The sequence below is a fragment of the Sapajus apella genome, unplaced genomic scaffold (assembly GCF_009761245.1).
Source record: "Sapajus apella isolate SASKATOON/1434 unplaced genomic scaffold, GSC_monkey_1.0 scaffold28, whole genome shotgun sequence".
In the NCBI taxonomy this organism is placed as follows: domain Eukaryota; kingdom Metazoa; phylum Chordata; class Mammalia; order Primates; family Cebidae; genus Sapajus; species Sapajus apella.
The window spans coordinates 13,583,565-13,607,626 of NW_022436968.1; the positions used below are offsets into that span (position 1 = coordinate 13,583,565).

The following is a 24,062-nucleotide window of genomic DNA, read 5'->3' on the forward strand; positions in this document are numbered from 1 at the left end:
GGGGGGGGGAGGTTGCTGGGGGCCGAGCTCCCGCCATTGCACACCAGCCGGGGAAAAAAGAAAGAAACCCCGTCAAAAAAAAAAAAAAAAAAAAAAAAAAAAAACTTATGATAAAGACAGGTTTACTCAAACAAAATTCAATTTCGGACTAGAAACATTCACTCAAATTTCCTTTCTAAATTAAAAAAAAATTCTTTCTTTTCCTCATCATATGTTTGATTTTCATGAGTGTTTCCATTTTTTCAGAAACACAGAATATAACATTGAGCAACTAACACTGTTAAGCTGAGGAATTACTTGATCATTTTTGGCCCATCCTTGAATTCAAGAGAACTTTAAAAATGAAGGAAAAAAATATCAGCAAGATGAAGTCTTTCATACCAGTTTTATGTACTTTACTAAAAGCGGTATCTATAATAGAGCTTATTTTGATTTAGAAATTATGATAAACTTTATACTCACCTACATATCCATTATTATCTGCATCAATTTGTCCCGATATAGACTGTCCAAACATACTTAATGATTTGCTGATCTGAAGTCCTTCAATTCTCTGAAAAATAGTAAAGTTGAATGGAAGTAGTTTTTGAATACTAGTATACCAGAGAAGCAATGATTTAGTTAAATAATGACCTTTCCCAGGCAGGTCTTGGCACACTTACTAACAAAATTGCAATTTAGTTAAATCAAATACTTCTAAGGATGACAAAATTTTCCAGCTCGAAATGAACAGGTGACATCTATTTTGTGGCTAAAAATATTTACTTTATGAGCAAACGGAAAATTATGTTGTACAGATTTGCTAAAATAGTCCTGACTCCCTCTCTTTTTAGAGATGGGGGTCACCTTGGCTGGCCTTGAATTCCTGGGCTCAAACAGTCTTCCCAGCTCAGCCTCCTAAGTAGTTGAGATTACAGGTGCACACCACCATGCCTGTCCTCCTTAGGTCTCTTCAAGCTCTGTATTTACTCGCCCAACATGAATAACTAAATAAGTATTAATGTGGAAAACAAGATGTCTATTAATCACTTAGTGGAGCCCATGATTCAGGCTTTTCATAAAAGCTGACTCTTTAACAAGAACAACCCTAGCCAGATATGTACTTTCCCTTCCATATATCTAATTTCATGTTCATATACAGATTTATAAATGTTAAGCTGATATCCATACTAAGAAAATTAGTATTTTTACTAGACAAATACATTTCTTTCATGTCAATTACAGAGAACGATTTGCTTATTTTTGCCTAATTAAAAATAACTGTGCCAGCTAATATTTCCATGTAACTATCATGGGAAAAACTTTTCTCTGCATATCAATGTCATTTTTTTCTATACACTGAAATGCCCTGAGTTTTCAACATATAGAAGTGAAGTAAGAGTAAGATCATGAGACTTTATTAAAGTGCTATCATCTTACTACTCAAAAGAAACCCAGAGTATCATATGTATGATCGATCTCTCTACGCAATCTTCATGAAATATGGGGCTCTAGCCACAAGGCCAAGACACAGTTAATCCAAATGAGCATGTTTTAGAATCACATAGAGATTACCTCAGAATAATGAAATACAAAGAGAAATCTTTAATGGGTACAGACAAGCTAGAGTGGAAATGAACTACAACTCTTACTTATGGAAAAAGGGAATTTGAAGAATTATTAATTCATTAAAAGAAGATCATTTGCTATTATAAGTAAATGGTAAAATAAAGTGTTAAGTATTTAAAAGAGAACGTGAAGAAAAATAAGTCCACATAAACCCTGGACATTTTGAAGGATGCTCCTCATCACCAATGCTTCTTTTGGAAATAGAATAGTATCTTACCTGAGAGAAAGTCGATGAGATCCCATCTGCACGGCCATTGTAAATATAAATAGCGCCTCGCAAGTCATCTTCTTGTGGAGCTCCGATAGCAACATCTATCCAAGAATGTAAACAGTGGGACGATAAATTTTTGATACAAAGAATGCAACTTTGAAAGCTAACTTTATGATCCTTAATTCATGTCATATAAGAAAACTCTTATGAAAAATAACACTCGGAAAAAAATTAAAATATAACCATCATCATCATGTACAGGATTGCACACAATAGTTTGTATATGGAAGAAAGCAAAGTGGATGCATCTGAGAGACAGTCTCATAAAATAGTTAGGGCACAGGCTCTACAGCCAGACCACTGGGGTCTGACCTGAGCTCTGCCACTGGGCACTGTTATGCAAGGCTGGGCCCATTTCTTAATCTGTGTTTCAATTCCCTCACCTACATAATGGGATCATAATAAAAGCCACTCTCAGCATAAAAGGGTATAAGTTATGTAAAGTGCTTAGAGAAGTGCCTCACATGTAATAAATTCTCACAATCTAGGAATATGATCATAAGAATTTTTATTTTGAGAGTCTAGATGTACCTTATTTGCAAAATGACTTTTAAATTAACTCCTATGCCAATGAAAGTGATTAAGGTATCTGTTAGGGATATCTGTGTGTGTGCGCGTGCACACACACACACACACACACACAGGATTTCAGAAAATGGATTTGTTTGGTAAAATAGTAACTATACCACCTTTCTGTATTATTGATAATTATGTCAGACTATGACACCAAAGGAAAAAAGATCTGATCAACTGATATAAGAAAACCTGGGTAAATGACATGGTTGCTTAAGTGCTATAAATATATAGCACAAAGGAGAAAAATAATATTCTACAGTTGCAAGAGCATTTCATTTTATCAAGCGTTGTCTATTCACATATGCAATTTATTACTTTAATAGAAGCCTAATGTGTCTATCTAGTTCATCTTCATGATATTACTTATTACTGTCAAATCTAAAACCTTTTTATTAACTATAGTGGTAATTTTTGACTACTATTTCAATGAGAGTAAAGATATCTTTGATGTATAGCTCTATGGTAAACACTGTAAAATAGTAAAAATGCAAAGCTTTTCTATTTTCAATTAAAAATAAATGGTAGACACCTATATTTACTTTGTTTAGACATACTAAGGCTAGCCTTTTTTGACTTGTACAAAGTTTTTCCAACTTTCATATACAAATATGCCTATTCATTTATTCATTAATTGGACAGCTAGTGAGCACCTACTATATTCTAGGCATTTGTCAGAAGCTGGCAAAACAGAGCAGTACCATGAAAAGAAACTCATTGTCTAGTAGGGAGGAATGACAAGCAAGAATAGAACAGTAACACAGGATGTGAGGAGGAAGTGATGGAAATTAGGGAAGGCTTCTCATAGAAGATGATGCCCCAGATAAGATTAAAGTATCCATAGGTCATAGCCAGGTGAAGGAAATGGGAAATGCAACTTAGAGACAGGGAAAAGCCTGTGCAAGGGCAGGGAAGCAACAGGCAGCATGGCACACGTGAAGAATGGCAATTGGTTTGGAATAACTGGAGTCAGATTTGTCCAGGATAAATACATACAGGAACAGAGGAGCAGGAATGGGAAGAAGAGAAGGACAGGAGGGGGAGAAGAGGGATGTGAGAAGAAGGAGTGGGGAAAAGTATAGCCACTGAAAAGAAGACAGCAATTTCTTTAATCTGGGCTGGGTTTATACTTCCACCACTGTGGTTAAATCTTTAGAATTGGCTATACATTGATTCTTGATGATAACACATGACTAAAATAGCAAGCCTGCGTAATGAAGTAGTTGATGTACAGAAATTTTTATAGTGTCTCTTCTTAGCAAGAGCGATCTAAATTAAGGCAAATATTTAGAAAAAAATACAGATGAGCCTTTTCAGCCAAAATATTTTAAAAGCCCAGATAAATTTTTTTCCATACAAGGGACACTTGGGTATATTCAATCTTTGGCTATCTCATATACAGGTCCAAATTCTTACTTCCTGGATTACATTTGGATCTGTTATATAATACAGTTCTAGCTATCACTATACAAATAAGAAAAATACACTTTGAAGTATATACAATGATGTTTTCCATGCTTACACAACTTAATTTGGGACACAATATACAGAACACAGATATTTAACGACTGCTTTAACTTTTCATCTGAACATTTTATTTCATTTTGTTAGTATAAATCATAATTATTAGTATTAATGTCAGCCAATCCTTACATAATGTTTACAATATAGGCACTGTGATATGGGTTTTGTGCACATTTACCCAAGTAACTCTCACAACCACCATATTAAATAAATGCTCTTTGACTCCAACTTTTCGGATGATGAAACTGAGGCACAGAGTATAACCTGCTCAGGGTGACAGAGCCAGGGTGTTGTGCAGCTGAGATTTAAACCCTGCAGCCTGGCCCCAGAGCCTGGAATATCACCATGCTCTATAAGCTCATTAGCAACAGAAGTCATGCCCCCAAATTTCCCTTCCTAACACCTATTCCTGTTCTGTGTCAATGAGGTTCTGTCTCTATCTCTCTCTCTCTCTCTCTCTCTCTCTCTCTCTCTCTCTCTCTCTCACACACACACACACACACACACACACAGACACACACACACACAGAGAGAGAGAGAGAGAAAGAGAGAGAGAGAGAGAGATGGAGAGAGAGAGAATGCCATTCGGTCATTTAAAAAAAAAAAAAGAAATGATGTATTCTACAGCAACATGGATGGAATTCGGGGGGTCATTATCTTAAGTGAAACAAGCCAGGCACCAAAAGTAAGATAGCCTATGCTCTTACTCATAAGTCAATGCTTTAAAAGTGTGTTCACGTGGACATAGCAAGTAGAATGGTAGGCAATGGAGATTCAGAAAGGGGAAGTGTTGTGGGGGGTAGATGATGAGAAATTACCTAATGGATAAAACAGAGTTATTTGGGTAATGGGTACCTGCAAGCTCTGACTTGATCACTATGTAATTGATATATGTAACAAAATTACACTTGTACCCTATAAATTAACACAAATTTTAAAAAGTACTCACTTAATGATTTGATAATATGTCACTATTTCAGGTGCACATGTAGTACAGCTTGTAATTTACAATTGTAGAACTTATTATGGTTCTGCCCTAAAAATATTCAAACATATAGTCTAAAAATCAGATAATAAGGCTCAACGTGAACCAATAAATAGTGGTCTTGTCAAGTCTATTTTATATATGAAATCAAAAATGCTATTTTCTTTCAGTCATGTCAGTTATACTAGTCTGTCTGACCAATGTTTTTCATGCTTTTGATGAGTTTTACATGAAACTTTTGCCAAATCAATTGGTCATCTTCTTCCATTTGAAAATTTTTTTTCCATTTGAAAAAAATTGAAAAATGATATGACAAATGCCAAGATAACTTAAGGTTGCTATGCAAAGTACCACAAAAATTTGCATAATAAAAAGACATTAAGTGTGATTTGCATCCAATACTAGAGATGGAAGATAAAAGAATAGGTAGTGTTTTTCTTCTCTTTCTACATAATCCTACCCTTCTTGCCATGAACACAAAGTATCTTTACCCATCCACCCAATAAAAATAAAATGAGAGATGTAGCAAAATAATAAATTCATAAAAAAAAAAACAAAACCAACTTGTAAATTCCTGCTGTTTCATCCAGGCAGACATGGTGGAAAGGAATTAAAGACCTCAACGAAAAACTAGGACACCCTGACCCTGCTTCCACATCAGCAATGGTCATGCTAATATCTAAAATATAGAAAATGCCTATTCATGGGCAAATCAGAAGATGAAATATAAACTGGACCAAGTAGAAGATATATGGCATTATAAGCATTCACTGAAGTATTAATGTAGCCACTAAAAATAAATATGAGGTAAATTATAAACGACATTATAAACAGCACAAAAATACACAGGAATGTATTTTTAAATCATTTGAATAATAACCTTCCAAATACAAAGGTATTACCTTTAGGAGTGGAGTGCTGAGGGCTCTCAGTGAAACAAGAACTGTGTGAAGCCCAGTGTTTTTATATAGGAACTGAAAGACTGCACTGTCCCCTGAAAGTCCCCGCCAAAGTCCTCTAAGTTTCATGGACAGAACACTCTCTGTCCGTCTGTCCTTCACACCACTGGAAATTACTCAGGCTTTTTCCAGGTGCTAGAGTAATTTTTTAAAATTGTACTTTAGGTTCTGGAGTACATGTGCCAATCATGCAGGATTGTTGCATAGGTATATACATGGCAATTTGGTTTGTTGCCTCCACCCCTGTCACCTATATCTGGCATTTCTCCCCATGTTATCCCTCCTCATCCTCCCCGCCCCCCACTGTCCCTCTCCTAGACCCCCCCAACAGACCCCAGTGTGTGATGCTCTCCTCTCTGTGTCCATGCATTCTCATTGTTCAACACCTGCCTATGAGTGATAACATGTGGTGTTTAATTGTCTGTTCTTGTGTCAGTTTGCTGAGAATTATGGTTTCCAGATTCATCCATGTCCCTACAAAGGACACAAGCTCATCCTTTTTTATGGCTGCATAGTATTCCATGGTGTACATTTGCCACATTTTTTTTTTGTCCAGTCTATCACTGATGGGCATTTGAGTTGGTTCCAGGTCTTTGCTATTGTTAACAGTGCCAAAATGAACATACATGTGCATGTGTCTTTATAATAGAACGATTTATAATCCTTCGGGTATATACCCAATAATGGGATTGCTGGGTCAAATGGAATTTCTATTTCTAGATCCTGGAGGAATTGCCACACTGTCTTCCACATTTTGATAAGGAATTTGCCTGTTGCTCAAGATAGTTTTACAGCTCTGACTAAAACAATAATTCAAACTTGTCATTGACATTTTGATGCCACAAAAATAATTTCTCATGTATGCATTCACATATTTTTCACATTCCAAAGAGTAAAAATAGTGAATGGTCTTCCTTAAATGTGCCAGTTCAAACAAGACAGAAATCATAAACCAAGTATTTTACTAAACAGTGATATTTCATTTTTAAAAGAAAGAATTGGGATTGTCTCATACAACACATGTGACGTATCAAAATGCATAAACATGGTTTTACCTCTAGGTTTTTATTAGGTAGAATCCTTAAATTTACCATTGAATAAGGCTTATGTTTTCAAGCATTAATTTTATTTTCCACTTGATTGCAGAACTCTAAAAAAGGATGCCACCATTATCTCATTTATTATGGTACATATTCTGTACCTGGTATGGTACATCTGACCCAAAATAAATGTTCAATAAATATCACAGAGTTGCTGCTTACGAGATGCAACATAAAGCATAATAAAATTTTCTTTTGTTTTAAATAAAATCAGTCTTTTAAAAAAATATAATAACAGTTTCTCATTACTGTTCATTAAAACTACACACTTCTGAATGGAGAGATCAGTTAGCAGTGAATGCTTTTCTATGACACTGAGTGGCTGCAGAGGAGCAGTGCTGATCTGAATTTATAAAAACTCTCAAGAGATGTGAACTCAATGTGATCAGTGACGGCAGCAGCTTAGTGCACGGTGCGGAGTGATGGCCACTACAGAAGTGCAAACCAGGTGTCCTGACTCCTTTTGAGGAAGGGCATAAAATAGGACATGATCCCTCTTACAGTTCCAATTAAAACAGCTACACCACCATCCTTCACCCCTTACAGGGACAAGGTATTTGTGAAAATGAGTCAGTGCCCAACCTGGGGTCCCAGTGGGGAAAGAAGGACAGGGAAGCTAGTGATGGGTGGGGTACAGAGAGGCTCCCCTCCATACATGTTTTAAAAAAAAATGTCATGTGTTATGTGTAATCACAATAACTGAAAGTATATACATATATTTTTTTTCTTTCCTTTCAGTTTTAAAACGGTAAACAAAAAATCCAGAACTGTAATACTGTATACTACATTACACTATTTTACGTTTAAGTCTCACTGGAAGCATATATTCAATAACTGACTTTTTCTGTAAAATAATTCATTTTATATATTTAAAGTAGATTGCAGCATCTAGGTGCAAGAAGACATTAAGGAAGTGAGAATGTATGGTACTCTGTCACTTATCTTTAGCATCTGAGAAAGCTTTAGCCTAATATTATCACACACTAATTGTCAATGGCCTTATCAAGAAGACAATATGAACCTGAAAATAAGTATCAAATACTTATGAGCTGAACTCCAGGAAATTGAACACTCTCCTCTTACACCTATTCATCATTTTCTGAATCATCATTCACAGTTTTAGCAGACTCAGTTACTTACCACTTAGAACTAGACTGATAAAAGCAAAGGTTAACAAGAAATGCTGGTAGATGCAGGGATTTCAACAACAGGACTGGCATCCATGGCAAGATGCAGTCACCACACTATCATCTAGCCAGTTAGTGAAAGACTTCGATATCAGTGGTCAAACAGCCACTGTCCCCAGGCTTCCCAGTGGTCTCTCAGAATCTCTTCTGGAATTCCCCAGATTCTCCCACAACGTAGCTATGGGGAATGCCTGGTAGAGCAAGGGGCTTCCATAACCCTGTTCCAGCTCAGCAGCCAGACTGTGTTGGGTTTGGTCAGTGTCTTTATTGTACTGATAGCTAAATACCATGGTCCAATGAGTCTATGGTACACACTTACTACCCATATTTTATTATTTCTGAAATCAGGATCTTTCTTAACAAAGAAAAATGGTGGGTATCACAGCTTAATAGGCAGCATTTTTTAGGGACACATAAATAATGCAGTTTCTAATCAATGGTACCTTAGAATCACTGGAATAAGGTATTTTGAATATCATCTGTTATTAACAGTGGTAAAGACCAATGGGTGACAATTGAGGAGAAGTCATAAGTAACACTAAAGAAAAGAAAAAAGTCAGCATGCCATTCTGGCTCATTTTTCTATAGGAAGGCAAACAACACAAAACTTTAATCGTATTTTTTTCGTAAACCATTTTGAAAGCAGAAATCAAACACCAAATTGACAATTACCTTCAAAGCCATCATTGTCAATGTCGCCAAGATTTGCTATAGATTCTCCAAATCTTGCAGCGTATTTGTCACTTCCAACGAGGTTTGTTTCCATTGCATTCATTACTGCTCCCTAGATAGAAAGGGAGAGAAAAGGTGTCATTATAATACTCTCCGACAACTTTACACATGATTTACTGTTGTAATTGGATATGGATTTTTTCTAATGCGTCAAACAAGTTGGACAAACCACAGACTGAGCTTTAGTACACACATCTCAGTTCAATTCAATAAATATTTATTGAGTCTGTCAACACATAATAGTATGATTAGAGCTCAGAGGACATAAAACATTGTCAAACTCGTGATCTCTAGCTTTGAAAATCCAATAAATCATTTTGATAATTCAATTTAGCAAATATTTATTGAGCTTCTACTAAAGACAACACACTGTGCAAAGAGTGAAAGGTGAAAGGGGCAAGGCAGTGTGTGTAAATACTCCCTTTCCTCAAGAAGCCTAGAGTTACAGGGCGGGCTTAGCACAAGCAGACAAATGACTAAGAAGTAGAAACTGCTTTACAATATCAAGAGCAAATAAAAAAGAATATCTAATTATAACAGAAGAGATTTCATAAAGGAAGTGGCATGCCAGGTGGCTACTGAAGGATAAGGGTAATTTTGATAAACAGAGAAAACTAGCAGCAAAACAAATTCCAAAGAATTTGGCTCTAAATGAATGGTATGTATAATGTACGAGACAAAAATGTCAGATTGCAGTCTTATTGTGTAGCATCTTGATTGTTGAGAAAAATTTACCCTTAATTTAGGGGACAATAGGAAACACTGAAGGTTTCTGAGTTGAGGAGTGACGTAATTGAAGCAGGCCTTTGGAACCAGCAGCAATGGAGCATAGATCAATCAACTGATAACTGGGAAGGAGGAAGATGAGTTACTACAATAAGACATTCAATAATGTAATAATTAGCTGTCGCAATAACAGCTACCAGTTCTCTTTGCAAACTTCGATCATGTCAGTCCTTTGTATTTAAAAAAAAAAAAAAAAAAAAAGGCCATGTCCTTTCAAAACTATTTGGCATTCCCTAGGCACACACATGTTCTTTCCTTGTCAAGTGTTTTTACTTGCGAATTTTCCAATTGAAAAATTCCGATTTTTGTCTTTCTCAAATACTACTTCCTCTGTGAAACCTTCTTGACCCACAGGGAATCACTTCTTCTACTTTGTATGTACTTATAATGTGCCACACACCATGCTGTAGTCAATTGCTTCCTCCCATTGGTGTCTTCACTAGATCCTGAAGTCCTGGGGTCAGCACTAGAATTATTAGCTCTTTTTATAAGTCCTGGTTACATTTCAGATACTCACTAAATGTCACTTATTTTAAATGAAATACGATGACTGGGAATCATCTCTATAAATATAATCACTGACACCGAAGCAGTGAATGATTGTAACAAGGGAGTCAGGGTTAAAGCAGCTTGGCTACTGAGCAAATGTCTAAATTAAAGAGCAGAAGGATAAAGAGGCTCCAGAGAGAAGAGACAAGATATAGGCTTAAGAAAACCCAATGGCTCTGAAATTCTGGAAGGAAAGTTTCAATAGGAAGTGGTGATCCCTCTTCTTCAAGTATTCTCTAGTCACTGAGAGTGGTGACTAAGAGTTCACTGGGAACCCCAGAGAGCTATTTTACTACAAGTAGGTAGAAGCCAGAGTCACTCAAGTACCATTCTTCCTCGAGTTCATTCAAAAGAAAATTTCACCTACTTGTCCAGGACTCTTCCAAGCCCTGAGGAAACTGTGGTAAACAAGGCAGACAATTTCTCTCCAGGTGGCATCTATACTACAGTAGAATAACAGACAATATCAAATCGAATTAATGTAAATAAATGCCACTTAGTGGTGAGTGCCATTTCAGAGAGCTGAGAAATGAGAGGTTAGGCAGGAATGAGAGGGAACAAAGGAAGACTAATCTATATCGGAGGATTTAAAAGCTGAAATCAATTACTAAATTAATCCCAGTGTTTAATAAAAGTAGCACCTTGGGGTAGGCATGAGAGAAGAACAAGAGGGTAGAAAAGTGAGTAGTAGGGTTTATCTGTTTTTTTCGTAATGAGATTAAGATTTCAGTGGGGGGGAAATGATTCGACATTGCTTTACTTTAGGTATACATGTGGATGTTTGGTTGTAAAGAGGAATATAAGACAAACTTGCAGCATGAAGATGTAGCAAGTACAAAGACCACTAGTTTTGGAAGTAGAAATGTGAAATCTATGGAAGAATATCATCTGATATCACTATTAATGAGCTTCTAATGATCACTGTGTAGATAATTTGCTTTTATTATTAAATGTAGGTTAAATACAGACTAGGAGATACCACAGCATAAATAACTTCCCTGTTCTATAATCCTCCATTTATAAGACTAGATGTTTTCGTTCTTAAATTGTAACGTTTAGTCTGATGCTTAATATAAGAACTTGCTAAATGCTCTGAAACCATTTACTAATCATAGATACAAACACTTGAAACAGAGTTCACTTTGCTGAACCTGACTTTAAAATGCTGTGCCATAGAAATGAACCAGTTTTCTCACAAGCCCACTCTTGTTTTCAAATCAAAGGAACAGGCCGAGAAGATCTCATTAAGACCCTATCAATTTTTTGTTTTAAGGTCAAGTAGCTACACTGGCAAGATAAGGCCAGCAGATGTCTTTAAGCTGAATTATCAAGTGGTCAGTTTCTACCGCAAATTATCACTAATAATTTAAAATTGAATCATAGTCAGTACTTAGCTATTTATACAATTAATATATTCACTTTGGAATAAACTGTGCCAATTTTATACTCTTATACAGAGTATAATCTATTATGAATTATGAAAATTAACATTTTAATCACACAACTTGTTTGTAATTGTTTTCAAATCAAGAAATTGAAAACTATTTAATTCTTCATCTTCTAATCCTAGTACTATTTTATAATTTAATTTACATAAGGACCTTAACTAGAACTCTTAAGAGATCCACCTTTTGAAGGAGGTATAAAAATTATTCTTTCAAATTAGATTAGTATCAACATAAAACTGAAAGCAATTTCAACTGCCAGAGGGAACACATATAAGCTGTGAATAGGAAAACTCCCTAACAACCTATTTCATACTCCTGGAAAATCAAAATGAGACACTTTCCCATTCATCATCATATTCCATTTCATTTTTAGAGCATCAGTACAGTATTAGAATTTTAACATTTGTCAGTAAAAGAAAGCTAAAAATAATCTCAGATCTCTGGAATAAGACCAATTTCAGTTTTGATTATAATTCCATAAATGGCTTCCATTGGGGCACTTGGACATACCGAGCCAGAGTTGATGTACACAAACACTCTTCCTTCCTCTCTGATAGTGCTCTGCATGGGCGCTCCCACCAGCAGATCTGAGAAGCCATCTGAGTTGAGGTCCACAGCACAGACAGAAGCTCCAAAGTACGAGCCAAGCTGTCTCAAAACAAACCAGATCCGCTCACTGAGAAAAAAGCAGGGCTACTCGCAAAAGCCCTCAGAGATACTAAAGGTAGAGACATATTACCTTTTTACCTTTCATTTCATGTAAGATACTTAGTTCTTTTGCTTCAATGCTGAATATATATGCCTGTAATTGGGAAAAGAATTAGAGAAGTTTTTATGAATACCACATTTTTTTTAAAAAACCCACTCATTTCTGTTTGATCAAAACATGAATTTTTATGACTTGTAGTTAATTGCTCAAATATAAAAAAGAAATCCTTTTAAAAGTGGCACAAAAGGGTTAGGGATCCACTGTTACATTAATATGCCTTACTTGCAAAAGTATTTTCTCAGGAATTATCTTATTGATCCTATAGAGGGGGTACAGGAAAATTCTGCTTAAGTTTTCAGAAGTAAGCCTCAGAAAAGTTGAGTGACCAGTGTTCACATAGCAACCCAGAAAAAACTAAAACCAGAAATATTTCCTTCTTTCTAAGTCTTACCACAAAACATGCACTGCCTCAATTTCTTCTCAGCTGTGAAACTCTTCACCATATACTCCCTGGACATTTTTAGGTAGTTCTGTCTTAGAATTTCCTTATAGGAAACAAAGTCTCATTTGGCTTTTGCAATTTTTCAGAAAGCTTTTTGCTAAATTTATTCTAAAACCATAACATATTTTACCAATCCCACTAAATGTAATAACCTGGTTATCATATCTAATCTTCCTTTCCTTACAATGTTTGCAGTTTCTCCTTCAATATCTTATTCACGCAATGTATTTGAACGTTTGTGAAGAAATAAATATAAAAATGTAATTCTTACTTTACCAATCTGCTCATGTTGAGGAGCTCCTCCAACTACTTCAGTAGTATCCTGACTCAGAAAATGACCAGCTCCAACTGAATATCCTTTAAGAAAAGGGAGAAAGTATGAGAGTCCTGAGTGAAGCACATCATATGGGAATATGGGTAAAACAGATCATAAATCTATTCATAAAATTTAATTATGCTGAATTCAAAGTGACTACATTAAGCAGTTTTAATATTTAGCATAGTGGTAACTCAAAATTAGCCATTTATTATGTTTTATGCAATTTTGACATGTGTCACAAAACTGTAGTCATATGGCTTGTATTTCCAAGTGTTAGAAACTGAAAATAGCATCTTTACATCTGGTTAGTCTCTGTGCAGTATAATCAGTTTCTAGGATTACAACAGACATATTTTAGAGTACATTAAATGTAATGTCTCAACTGGAAAATGAATATTTTAAGCTTTAAAAATCCTGCTAAAGTTCAACTTTTTGCCACCAAATCTTTCTTTTGTGACTTTTTGATGATAAAAGGTAACATATTTTTATTTTATGTGATAAAAGGTACATCAAGTTATATTTGTTAAACTATTTCAAAGTATCCTTCAATCATAAATAAGAAAACTTGAATTGTAGCAAAATTCTACTTGAAATTTCTTCTGTTTGTATGGAAGTAGTGCTTGTTTTATGTTTCTAAGTATAAGATGCTCACATTTGACACATAAACAGTTTAAACAAACCTGGATTTTCTGAAAACCTATAGGAAAAGCACTTATTTTCTTGTAATGGACATTAATGTCAGAAAACTTTGCATTTCTGTTGAAATACAGATGATAAAGTATCCTATTGACTTATGAGATGATAGTGAGCAGAAAGATGGCAAAAATAGTTAAACTGGGAAATATTTTAAGAACTTATGAGGTGAAGGTCAATGAGCCATTTTTAGACCCATATGCTTCATGAAGCCCCTTATCCAGAATGCGGTGGACAGTACAACTGGCCTTCAGTTGGTCCTTTAAGAAACTGTACTTACTTATACAGATGTTTAAATGAGTTAATTCATGTGAAGTTCTCACAAAAAGTTCCTGGGATATGGGAAGCACTCAACAGAAGCTACCTGTGTAATCAGTTGACTACATAAAGATAAAAACTAATGTTTCCTAACTGCAAAGAGTAAACTATGAGTTCTACTAAGAATTATATATTGATGACTTTAGTCACATGTATAAATGTAAAATATTAAGCTAACTAAAGTTTCATAAATCCTATCCTTAGGAGACAGTTTCTGAACTGCCTATTACTGTAATTACTGGCCACTTAGATCTTTGGAAAATACAATTTTCCTTATTTATAATTATAGTACTAGTATTTGTAAGACAGAGATAATTTGAGTTTGTCAACTTTTATAGTACCTAAATAACTTCCAAATTTTACTTGATTTTGTTCATCTAAAAAAGCCTTGTATTCATTTGTAGTTATATTGTAGACAAAAAGAGAGCCAGTCCAATAAGATGATCCTGGGGCTCCCATCACAATTAAATCCTGAAAAAAAAAAAAAAACAAAAACCTTTAATTAAAGTTCAATCTTACCACCCTAAACCTCCTCCAGATACATAATAGACAGTGAAGAGAACATATTTTCATAATAATAGATTTCTGAAGCAGGAACATTGTGAAGTTAAAACATATCAGAAAAAAAAGAAAAAAAGAAAAAGCCAGATAAGTTGGCTAATGGATTTCTACCAAAAAGCAGAATCTCAGAGAAGAAACTCTGAAACTGTCATTTAACATATTTATCAGTGGATTTCAAAAGTTGAAGGGAGAAGCACCAAACACTAGAGTAAGCTTTTGGGAGAAAGGCAATGTGGTTCCTACTAAAGAAAATCATATGTGGGTAATTCATCAGGGCTCATTATGAAGATAATCATGTGTTTCCAAAGAATAAAAAGTGGCCTTAATTTATTTCAATTTGCAAAGAACTACTGACTAATTTTCCTAATAATATTAGCTTAGGGAAAAAAAAAAGTCCAATGGAATGTGGACTTTTTTGTGATATATAGGAATTTAGGAGAAGGAACAGAAGATTGGAAGGAACATGCCCTTGTCTGGTACAGTATGAAAAGTTTCAGCAATTAAATCTGTTTAGCATATTTCTACATTTCCGTAATAACCCTAAACTTCAAAAAGAAGGTCAACTTAAACTGAAGAAAGCATTTTCTTTTTAAGCATTTTAATATGACTGTTAACATTTACAGGCATTGTTAACCCCAGACTTAATATGGCCTAATCTTCATGGAGTCAGAAAACACTCCTGAATTCATAGAGGGTTTTTAAGAAAAACTGAGATTTGGGGTTGAGTACAACTGTGCCCTTTCACAGATATCCTAGAGTGTTAGGAGGAGAGTAATTAATCTTGGGAATATTGTCTATCTAATTTAAGGGGATATTAAGTTCTTAAATTTCCCAATTTCCATGATTTTAATGAAAAATATAGACTGATATATAGCCCTTCAACTAGAAATTTAAAACAACATACTTGGGTTGGTATTTTTAATACCTAAGTTAACAAGGCAATTAACTGTACCTATTTTTTATTTTCATTAAATTCTTGAAAGAAATATTTTTCAGTATAGATTTAGTTTGTCTTATGTAGTATAGCCATCTAAATGTTGATATTTTATTGAATAATGGAATACTGAGTGGCAAAAATTAAGTTGTAATACTCAAATTTAAGAGACATGATGCAGATGTTGCACAATTTTTACTTTAAAACATAAAATCAGTCTTCTAAACCATCAGAAGATTCTATATGTAAACATTTATAGCAGCTATTATTTAAACTATTACCTTTGTGTAAAAACTAGATATTCCAGCTTGACATGATGCAAAATGTTCTCCAAATTTTTTCACATGATCTAAAATGAAATATTAAAACAACTCAGAAGTTTATCTAAAAGATATAATCTCCACAATTTGTTTTTTTAAATAAATCCTTACAAAAACTTCCTTTAAGGTTTATAGTTTATGCTTTTTACAAAAAGAAAAACTTTAACCTTGATATAATTTAAGATAATAAATCCTTTCCATATTAATATTCAATATAACCCTATGAAATGGCAATAAAAATATCTCCCTTTGCCTCTTCTTCATAGGAAGCACACACAGCATACACTCAAAAAAATTTTGTAAAATGAGTAAGACAGACGTAGGATTTGTGACTTTGTGTCCATGTTTTCTTTCTACTATATATAGTTAAGGTGTACAATGTTTGATATACATATACATAGTGAAACGGTTACTACACTTAAATTAACATGCATGCGTCCTCACAGTCATCTTTTTTTGTGCATTTAGAGTGAAATCTACTCTCTTGGCAAATTTCCAGTGAACAATACAATAATTAAGTCTAGTCCTCATGCTGTACATTAGATCTCTAGGCTTATTCATCCTACACAAATGCGGCCTTGTTCACTTTCACCAACATCTCTTCAAACCTAACCCTCTCTCTACCCCCAGTCTACTCTATGTATTTGACTTTTTAAGATTCCACAGATAAGAGATCATACAGCATTTGTCTTTCTATGTCTAGTTTATTTAAATTCAAATAATGTCCTTCAGGGTCACCTATGTTGTCATAAAAGACAGGATTTTAAAGGCTGAATAATACTCCATTGTATATATTTATGTATATATGTGTGTATGTATACACCTCACACACAATTCCTTACCCATTTATCTGTCAATGGACACAAGGTTGTTTCCATAACTTGGCTATTGTGAATGCTGCTGCAATGAACATGAAAGCACAGATCTCTTTATGTGGTACTGATTTCATTCATTTGGATATACATAAACCCAGAAGAGGGATTGCTGGATCACATGGTAGTTTTATTTTTAATTTTTTGAGTAACTTCTCTATTGTTTTCTATAATGGCTGTACTAATCACCATTCATGCCAACAGTCTACAAGGGTTCCCTTTCCTTCACATCCTCGCCAACACTTGTTATGACTTGCATTTTTGATAACGACAATTCTATTAGGTGTTAAGTGATACTTCATTGTGGTTTGTAATTTGAACTTCTTTGATAATTGGTGATGTTAAGTAGCTTTTCATCTACCTATAGGCCATTTCGATGCCATCTTTGGAAAGAAAGCCATTTGGGCCATCTGTTGACTATTTTTCAATCAGGTTTTTTTTTTTTTTTTTTTTTTTTTTCTTTGCTATTGAGTTGGTGAGTTCCTTAACTCTTTATCAGACACCTGCAAATACTATCTCCCATTCTGGAGACTGTCTCTTCACTCTGTTGATAATTTCCTTTGCTATGCAAGAGCTTTCTAATGTAATCCTATTTGTTTATTTTTGCTTTTGTTGTTTGAGCTTTTGGTGTAATTTCCAAAAACTTATTGTCTAGACTAATGGCAAGTAGCTTTTCCCTTATGTTTTTCACTAGGCGTTTTATGGTTTCAGGTCTTATGTTTAAGTCTTTAATCCTGTTCACTTTGGTATATTTGCTAAGGGTTAAATTTCATTCTTTGGCATGCAGCTAGCCAATTCTCCCAACAGCATTTTTTAAAAAACTTTCAGGTTCAAGGTTCATGTGCAAGTTTGTTGCATAAATTACAAGTTGCTGCGGTTTGGTGTACAGATTATTTCCCCATTCAGGTAATAAGCACAGTACCCGATAGGTAGTTTTTTGATCCTCTCCCCTCTCCCACCCTCTACCATCAGGTAGGCCCCAGGGCTTGTGGTTCCCTTCTTTGTATCCATATGTACTCAATGTTTAGATCCCACTTATAAGTGAAAACATGTGGTATTTGGTTTTCTGTGTTAGTTTGCTTAGGTTATTGGCCTCCAGCTCCATCTAAGTTGCAGAAAGGACACAATCTAGTCCTTTTTTATGGCTGTGCAGTATTCCATGGGGTGTATGCATCACATTTTCTTTATCCAATCTGCCACTGATGGGAATTTAGGTTGATTCCATTGTCTTTGCTATTGCCAACACCATTTACTGAAGAGAATATCCTTTCTTAGATTTTGCCCAACTGAAAATATAGGCTGAATCAAGATCTGCATGAACATGAAGGTCTCTTATTAAAAAGCCTCATGAATGAATGCTTTTGGAACTCACTAAGGGGGCAAAGCTTTGCTTCTTTCAAAAAAAACTGACACAAGAAAACTTCTATGAAAATAAGAATTGGAACAACTGCTTCCTTTTGGCTTTGCTAAGCAGAGAACTTAATTGCTAAATTATTTATAATTACAATTTCCAGTCAGAAAATTCCTGATCTTTCTAGTCAAGAATTTTCATTCCTTTAAAATATATATATATTTTACCTGGTCCTGTATTTTACACAATTGTAGATGTGTTAGGTTTATGACATCTTGAGCTTTTTATTGTATGTGGCTAGGTAGATCTGAGAAAAACTGAAAACTCTACTCTGAAAATATTTTAAAGATAAACCATAAACTATTAGGAAAAATAAGATAAAAAACATACAGAAAACTAGACTGAGTTTTACTGCGACTGAGAATTCAATAATCACTTTTTTAATCCTTTGGGTATCCAAAGGCAAAATAGCAATATATGTAATATAAGCTGCTCTGTGACCTCAGATTCCAGGGAAGAAATATCCAAATATTATCAAGAATTGAACTCAAATTCTTTGCCAAAGTTTTGTCAACTAATCAAACTTTTCATCGGATGCTGGGGGATTTGAGGGTGAGGGTGGTTAGAAATTAGAAATTGGCATTCACATGTTTCTTAGCTTTCTAAAGACACATTGTTGGATTTTAGTTTTGCTGCAGATATCACTTGACATGCTCTGTTGACATTCACCCCAACTCTGCTCACTTCTGTTATTTATGTCCTAGCTCCATACTTGCCGATGCTACCTATAGCATAGAGTTAACATGAGAAAAATGTTTCAAACTCAAGGTACCAATCTCTTGCTGCTTGAAGGAATACATGTGAATCAGAAGAAAGATAGTGAGTAGGAAGGAAGGATTTGCTTACACCGATTACTATATTCTTTCCGATTATCCCTGGAAGCTAAAGGTAAAACAGGAAACCTAAGGTCTTTTTCTTTTTAATCAGACTTCCAATATAATTTCACAATTTTAAGTATCCTGTATTTGCTGGGCACTAGACTTATACCAAATTGAAAGTAAATTTAATGCAAAAGTGAGTAATTCCCAGTTAGATTGCAGAGTTATTCAAATTGTAAAATTTTTATAGCACAAAGTGCATTTATGAAAACGAATGCTATTGCAATTGAGTAAGGAAAGAACAGGAAGAAACTGGGTAGTTAAAAAGAACATAATTACTTAGAATATCTCCCTCTCCTCTGAATATCTAAACTTGAACATAAAAACACTAAAAAGCATTCACTTACTTATCTTGAGCTAATTAATATCAAAATCATGCCTTACCTTGATAACACGGAGCTATTCTTTTACTCATTTCTGCTCGTAAATCAGGGGGTATTCCATAGCAACCACCAGTGGGGAGCTTATTTTCATTCTTTATGTAAAATATATTTTTCCATCTATGCCCACAAGTCTGAATAAAATAAAAGTAGACCAAATGACGTGAAAGCTGCACCCAGGGTAGCCGGTTTCACGATGGATTGGTAGATCAGTTCCAATACCTACCACGATGGATCCATTTTCCCCTGGCTGTCTGGAAAGTGTGACCCCCAACCACTGATTGTCTCTCTCTTCCAAACAAGTCCTTCCACAGCGTTCTCCATTAGGGCTACCTACAGCATTTGAACATAATTTTATCATCAGTTGTCTTGAAAACATTCTACAAAAGCAGAGAGAATAAACTGTGCACTCATTCCCAGTATTTTTCCATTAACCAGTTCTTTAATATCTTATACTCAGTGCACAATGTGAGGATAATGAATTAATCTGTGCCAGCATAGTTCTTCTTTAATACAAGGTGGCTTTTGTTTGCAGAAATGACCTACAACTGATGGCACCATGAAGAGATAGACTATCATACAGGAGACAGCTAACAGGGCTACGAGTGGGGAAAACTAGTTAAAGCTAATACCAGGTTGTGCAACTACAACTGCTGTGTCTAATGTTTGGAAAATAATTAACTATTTATCTAACAGCATAAGCAATATTATCAGAGCACTTTTAAAAATGTTTCTTCTACTGAGATATCAAGAATAGAAAGACCATAATACATCCTCAGTAATTATGGTACAATTTATTGGAGCTGGAAGGTGATGATTAAGCATGCAGACAGTGGAACATGGAATTAGCATACCAATAATTCCTTGCATTTAAAGAAACTACCCTATGTTTCCATTTATTGGAATATGATAAAATTATTTAGAAAACCAGATTATTTCAGTAGTAAATTAAAAAAACTTCAATAGGCACTTTGGAAAATCAGGAATAGCCAAAGTCAAACATAAATAAAATACTCATGTACTATATAGTACTTCTATACTGTATAAGAAGTGGTCTTCACAGTAATCATTTTTGTTAGCAAAAATTCTTTGTATTATACCTGGGTTCCTATTGAAATCCTATGTTAAATAATTTTAAATAAGTTACTTTGGGGGAGAGTAAGATGCAGTATTTTTGCTGTCTTTATTTTCACCCTCTTCAGTTGGCATATGACAAATCTATTGCATCTGTTCTTAATTCCAATGGCAAATAAATGCATTGATTGGATAAGGCTGTGGAACTTGGGTTTAATTTTGAAAGCTGGTCGCTAGGTACCAAGTTTTCATGAATTTATGGTGACCATTCTCTATATCACTGGCTCTTTTCTCCTCCTATAACGTTGACCTAAATGCAACTTCCTGGGCAAACTCAGAACACCTACAGAGATAAGGCTAATATTTGTACCACTGGGGGTCTTGCTATGTTACCCTGGCTAGTCTTGAACCCTTGCTGCAGGTGATCCTCTTGCTTTGACTTACCAAAGTGCTGGGATTACCAGCAGAAGCTACCATGCCTGGGAAGGCTAATATTTGAGAAGCGAAATTATTTGCACTAAGTCTCCTGGGTAGGAGAGACTGTGTTTAAGGAGTGTGGAAGATGTTTGTTTATACTTTTGTTTTCCAAAATGTTATTCAGGAGAAACAAAACCTTTAGTCACAAATGAAGGGAAGAAAATGTTCAAGTCCCTCCTCTGGAGATTCTCCTTCAGCAGGTCCAGGTGAGGCCCTGATTATCCTAGGTCAATGGTCCCCAAACTTTTCAACTCCAAGGACTGGTTTCATGGAAGATGATTTTTCCATGGGCAGTGGTGAGGGTTGGAATAAACTGTTCCACCTCAGAACATTCAGCATTAGATTCTCCTAGGGAACGCACAGCCTAGATCCCTCACAAGTGCAGTTCACAACAGGGTTTGTACTCCTATGAGAATCTAATGCCACCACTGATCTGACAGGAGGCAAAACTCAGGTGGTAATGCTCACTGATCCACCGCTCACCTCCTGCTATGCAGCCCAGTTCCTACCAGACCATGGGCCAGTACCCATCCACAGCCTAGGGGCTGGGGACTCCTGTGCCCTAAGTGGTTCTTACAGTCAGGAACACTGCCACAGTGATATAGAGAATGTTTTTCGGGGTAGCCTACACATAGAATAATGACAACTCCCACTAACTGGTAACAGCTTCCTGGAGAACTAGACTGAAAGGAGGAAGACTAAAAGGTCTGAACAAAGAATGCAGGGATTGATTAGCAATGGTTGCTATTAGAATTGTAAAGGAGTCTTGCTGTGGCCCAAACAATTGTCCAGGTGGACATTATGTAACCTCCATCCTCTCCTGTCACCTTATATTCAGTATACAATGTGAGGATAAGTGTGAATTACTCTGTGCCAACATATTTATTCTCTAATACAAGGTGACTCTTGTTTGTAGAAATGACCTCTAACTGGTAGCACCACAGGAGATAGTTGTCTCCTGTATGATTGAGTCTAACAGGACTAGGAGTGGGGAAAACCAGTTAAAGCTAATACGAGGTTGTGCAACTACAACTGCTGTGTCTAATGTCTGGAAAATAATTAGCCATTTATCTAACAGCATAAGCAATATTATCAGAGCACTTCAAAAAATGTTTCTTCTACTGAAATATTAAGAATAGAAAGACTATAATACATCCTCAGCAACTAAGGTAACACAGACTTTAAGGTCTGTGTTAAACTGAGAAAGGAAGGGATGAAGAGAGAAATGACAGGGAAAGGGAAGAGGAAAAAAGAGGGAAGATGGCAGGTGAAAACAAAACTGTGTGTGGGAGATCGGTAAGGTCTGAAACAGGGAGTTGTTATTGTGGCTACCTGATGCCAAACCAACGAAATTAAAGTAAAACAGAATGACAAACAATGCATTTTATTTTCATTGTAATGCATTTTTCAATTTTCACTAAAATCAGTTTTTTTACTGTCAAAAATAGATAATAAATGGTAGATTCTGTCTACATGAAGTTGAAGTTTCTGTTGTTTGCTACAACAGCCATGTTAATAAATACCTTCTGAAAATACTAAAATTTTTATAAAGTTATAGTCAACACTCAGTTAACTAAGATAATTGATCAAGAGGGAAATTAAGGACAGGAGAGATGGAGGTCACAAATAACATGGTATGCTTAATAAACTCTTTCATTAAGATTACATCCAATATTTAGAAACAAATCTATTATTCTAGACAGAGCCACCCAGAAGATTAAAAACAGACAATAGTTTAGAACCACAAAATACCATGTAAATAGCTTGACGAAAACAGCAAAAAGTTATGTGCAAAAATAGCATATTATCACTTGTTTCTTAGCTGAACTGTTTTGTGAATTTCTGAGTGAAGACTAGGCAAACTCTTGCATTATGAACTGTTATCTGTTTAATATTCTGCATTGCCTCTTCGTTTTAGTTTTAGCTCCATCAGGTGACATCACAATGTCATCACTGCCCAGTCTCACACTGAGATTTACACACATCACAAACTACTCACTTTCCCACTTACTAACATTACTTTCTTGAAACATCTTTCTCTCCATGGGAGTGCCTCCCAGCTCTCTGGAAAAAGAACCACTAAATCATTAGGCTATTTTAGGATGTGTCCCATGTAGTCTCACCAAAGTCCTGGGGCTTTATTTCTAGTGTGGTTCATGTCCTTCCCTTCTTACTCTAGGTTAAAAATAATGACTCTTAGAAACAGGAGAACAAATAGCCCTCCAGAAGCCACAAGAAAGAGATGTTTACCTAAGAATAAATGTGGAGGCCGGGCGCGGCGGCTCAAGCCTGTAATCCCAGCACTTTGGGAGGCCGAGGCGGGTGGATCACAAGGTCAAGAGATCGAGACCATCCTGGTCAACATGGTGAAACCCCGTCTCTACTAAAAATACAAAAAATGAGCTGGGCGTGGTGGCACGTGCCTGTAATCCCAGCTACTCAGGAGGCTGAGGCAGGAGAATTGCCTGAACCCAGGAGGCGGCGGTTGCGGTGAGCCGAGATCGCGCCATTGCACTCCAGCCTGGGTAACAAGAGCGAAACTCCGTCTCAAAAAAAAAAAAAAAAAAAAAGAATAAATGTGGGAAGAGCTTTCCCGGGAAGCCAGTGATGTGGTTCATTCACCCATGAGCAGAAGAGATTTCAAATAGAAAATCATATGACAGGTGTGTAAGTGGGAAATTGGTGGGGTGGGGGGGGGGTCAAAATGCCACTAGATGTAATCTCACATCTGTTACAATGTGATTTCAAACAATATTGCCTTCTAATATATAGATAAAATTTCTGATTCATAATTTTCAAATATCTCCTATACAGTTGTTAGTTAATCCACTGTTTGATACTGACAGATGCCTCTCAACATCAGCAATCAAGGGTTCTTAGACACACAGGATA

The 24,062-nt window shown here is 35.5% G+C and overlaps 1 protein-coding gene across 6 annotated transcripts in view; it reads right to left on the reverse strand.

The window, feature by feature from the left end:
- Nucleotides 1–24,062, reverse strand: part of ITGA4 (integrin subunit alpha 4) — a 93,471-nt gene that overhangs the window by 55,004 nt on the left and 14,405 nt on the right. For 5 of the 6 annotated variants that reach the window (XR_004273281.1, XR_004273280.1, XM_032292764.1 and 2 more), the window contains exons 3-12: nt 19,846–19,952; nt 19,624–19,753; nt 16,040–16,107; nt 14,605–14,734; nt 13,205–13,290; nt 12,462–12,524; nt 12,233–12,370; nt 8,880–8,991; nt 1,826–1,920; nt 463–553 (exon numbers count right to left, since the gene is read on the reverse strand). Coding sequence is in view for 4 of the 6 variants with exons in the window: in XM_032292764.1 (XP_032148655.1) it covers nt 463–553; nt 1,826–1,920; nt 8,880–8,991; nt 12,233–12,370; nt 12,462–12,524; nt 13,205–13,290; nt 14,605–14,734; nt 16,040–16,107; nt 19,624–19,753; nt 19,846–19,952 (1,020 nt within the window). In the remaining 2 variants the exon portion in view is untranslated. Of the gene's footprint in view, nt 1–462; nt 554–1,825; nt 1,921–8,879; nt 8,992–12,232; nt 12,371–12,461; nt 12,525–13,204; nt 13,291–14,604; nt 14,735–16,039; nt 16,108–19,623; nt 19,754–19,845; nt 19,953–24,062 lie in introns of those variants that run through there. The other variant, XM_032292765.1, reaches the window with a different exon arrangement.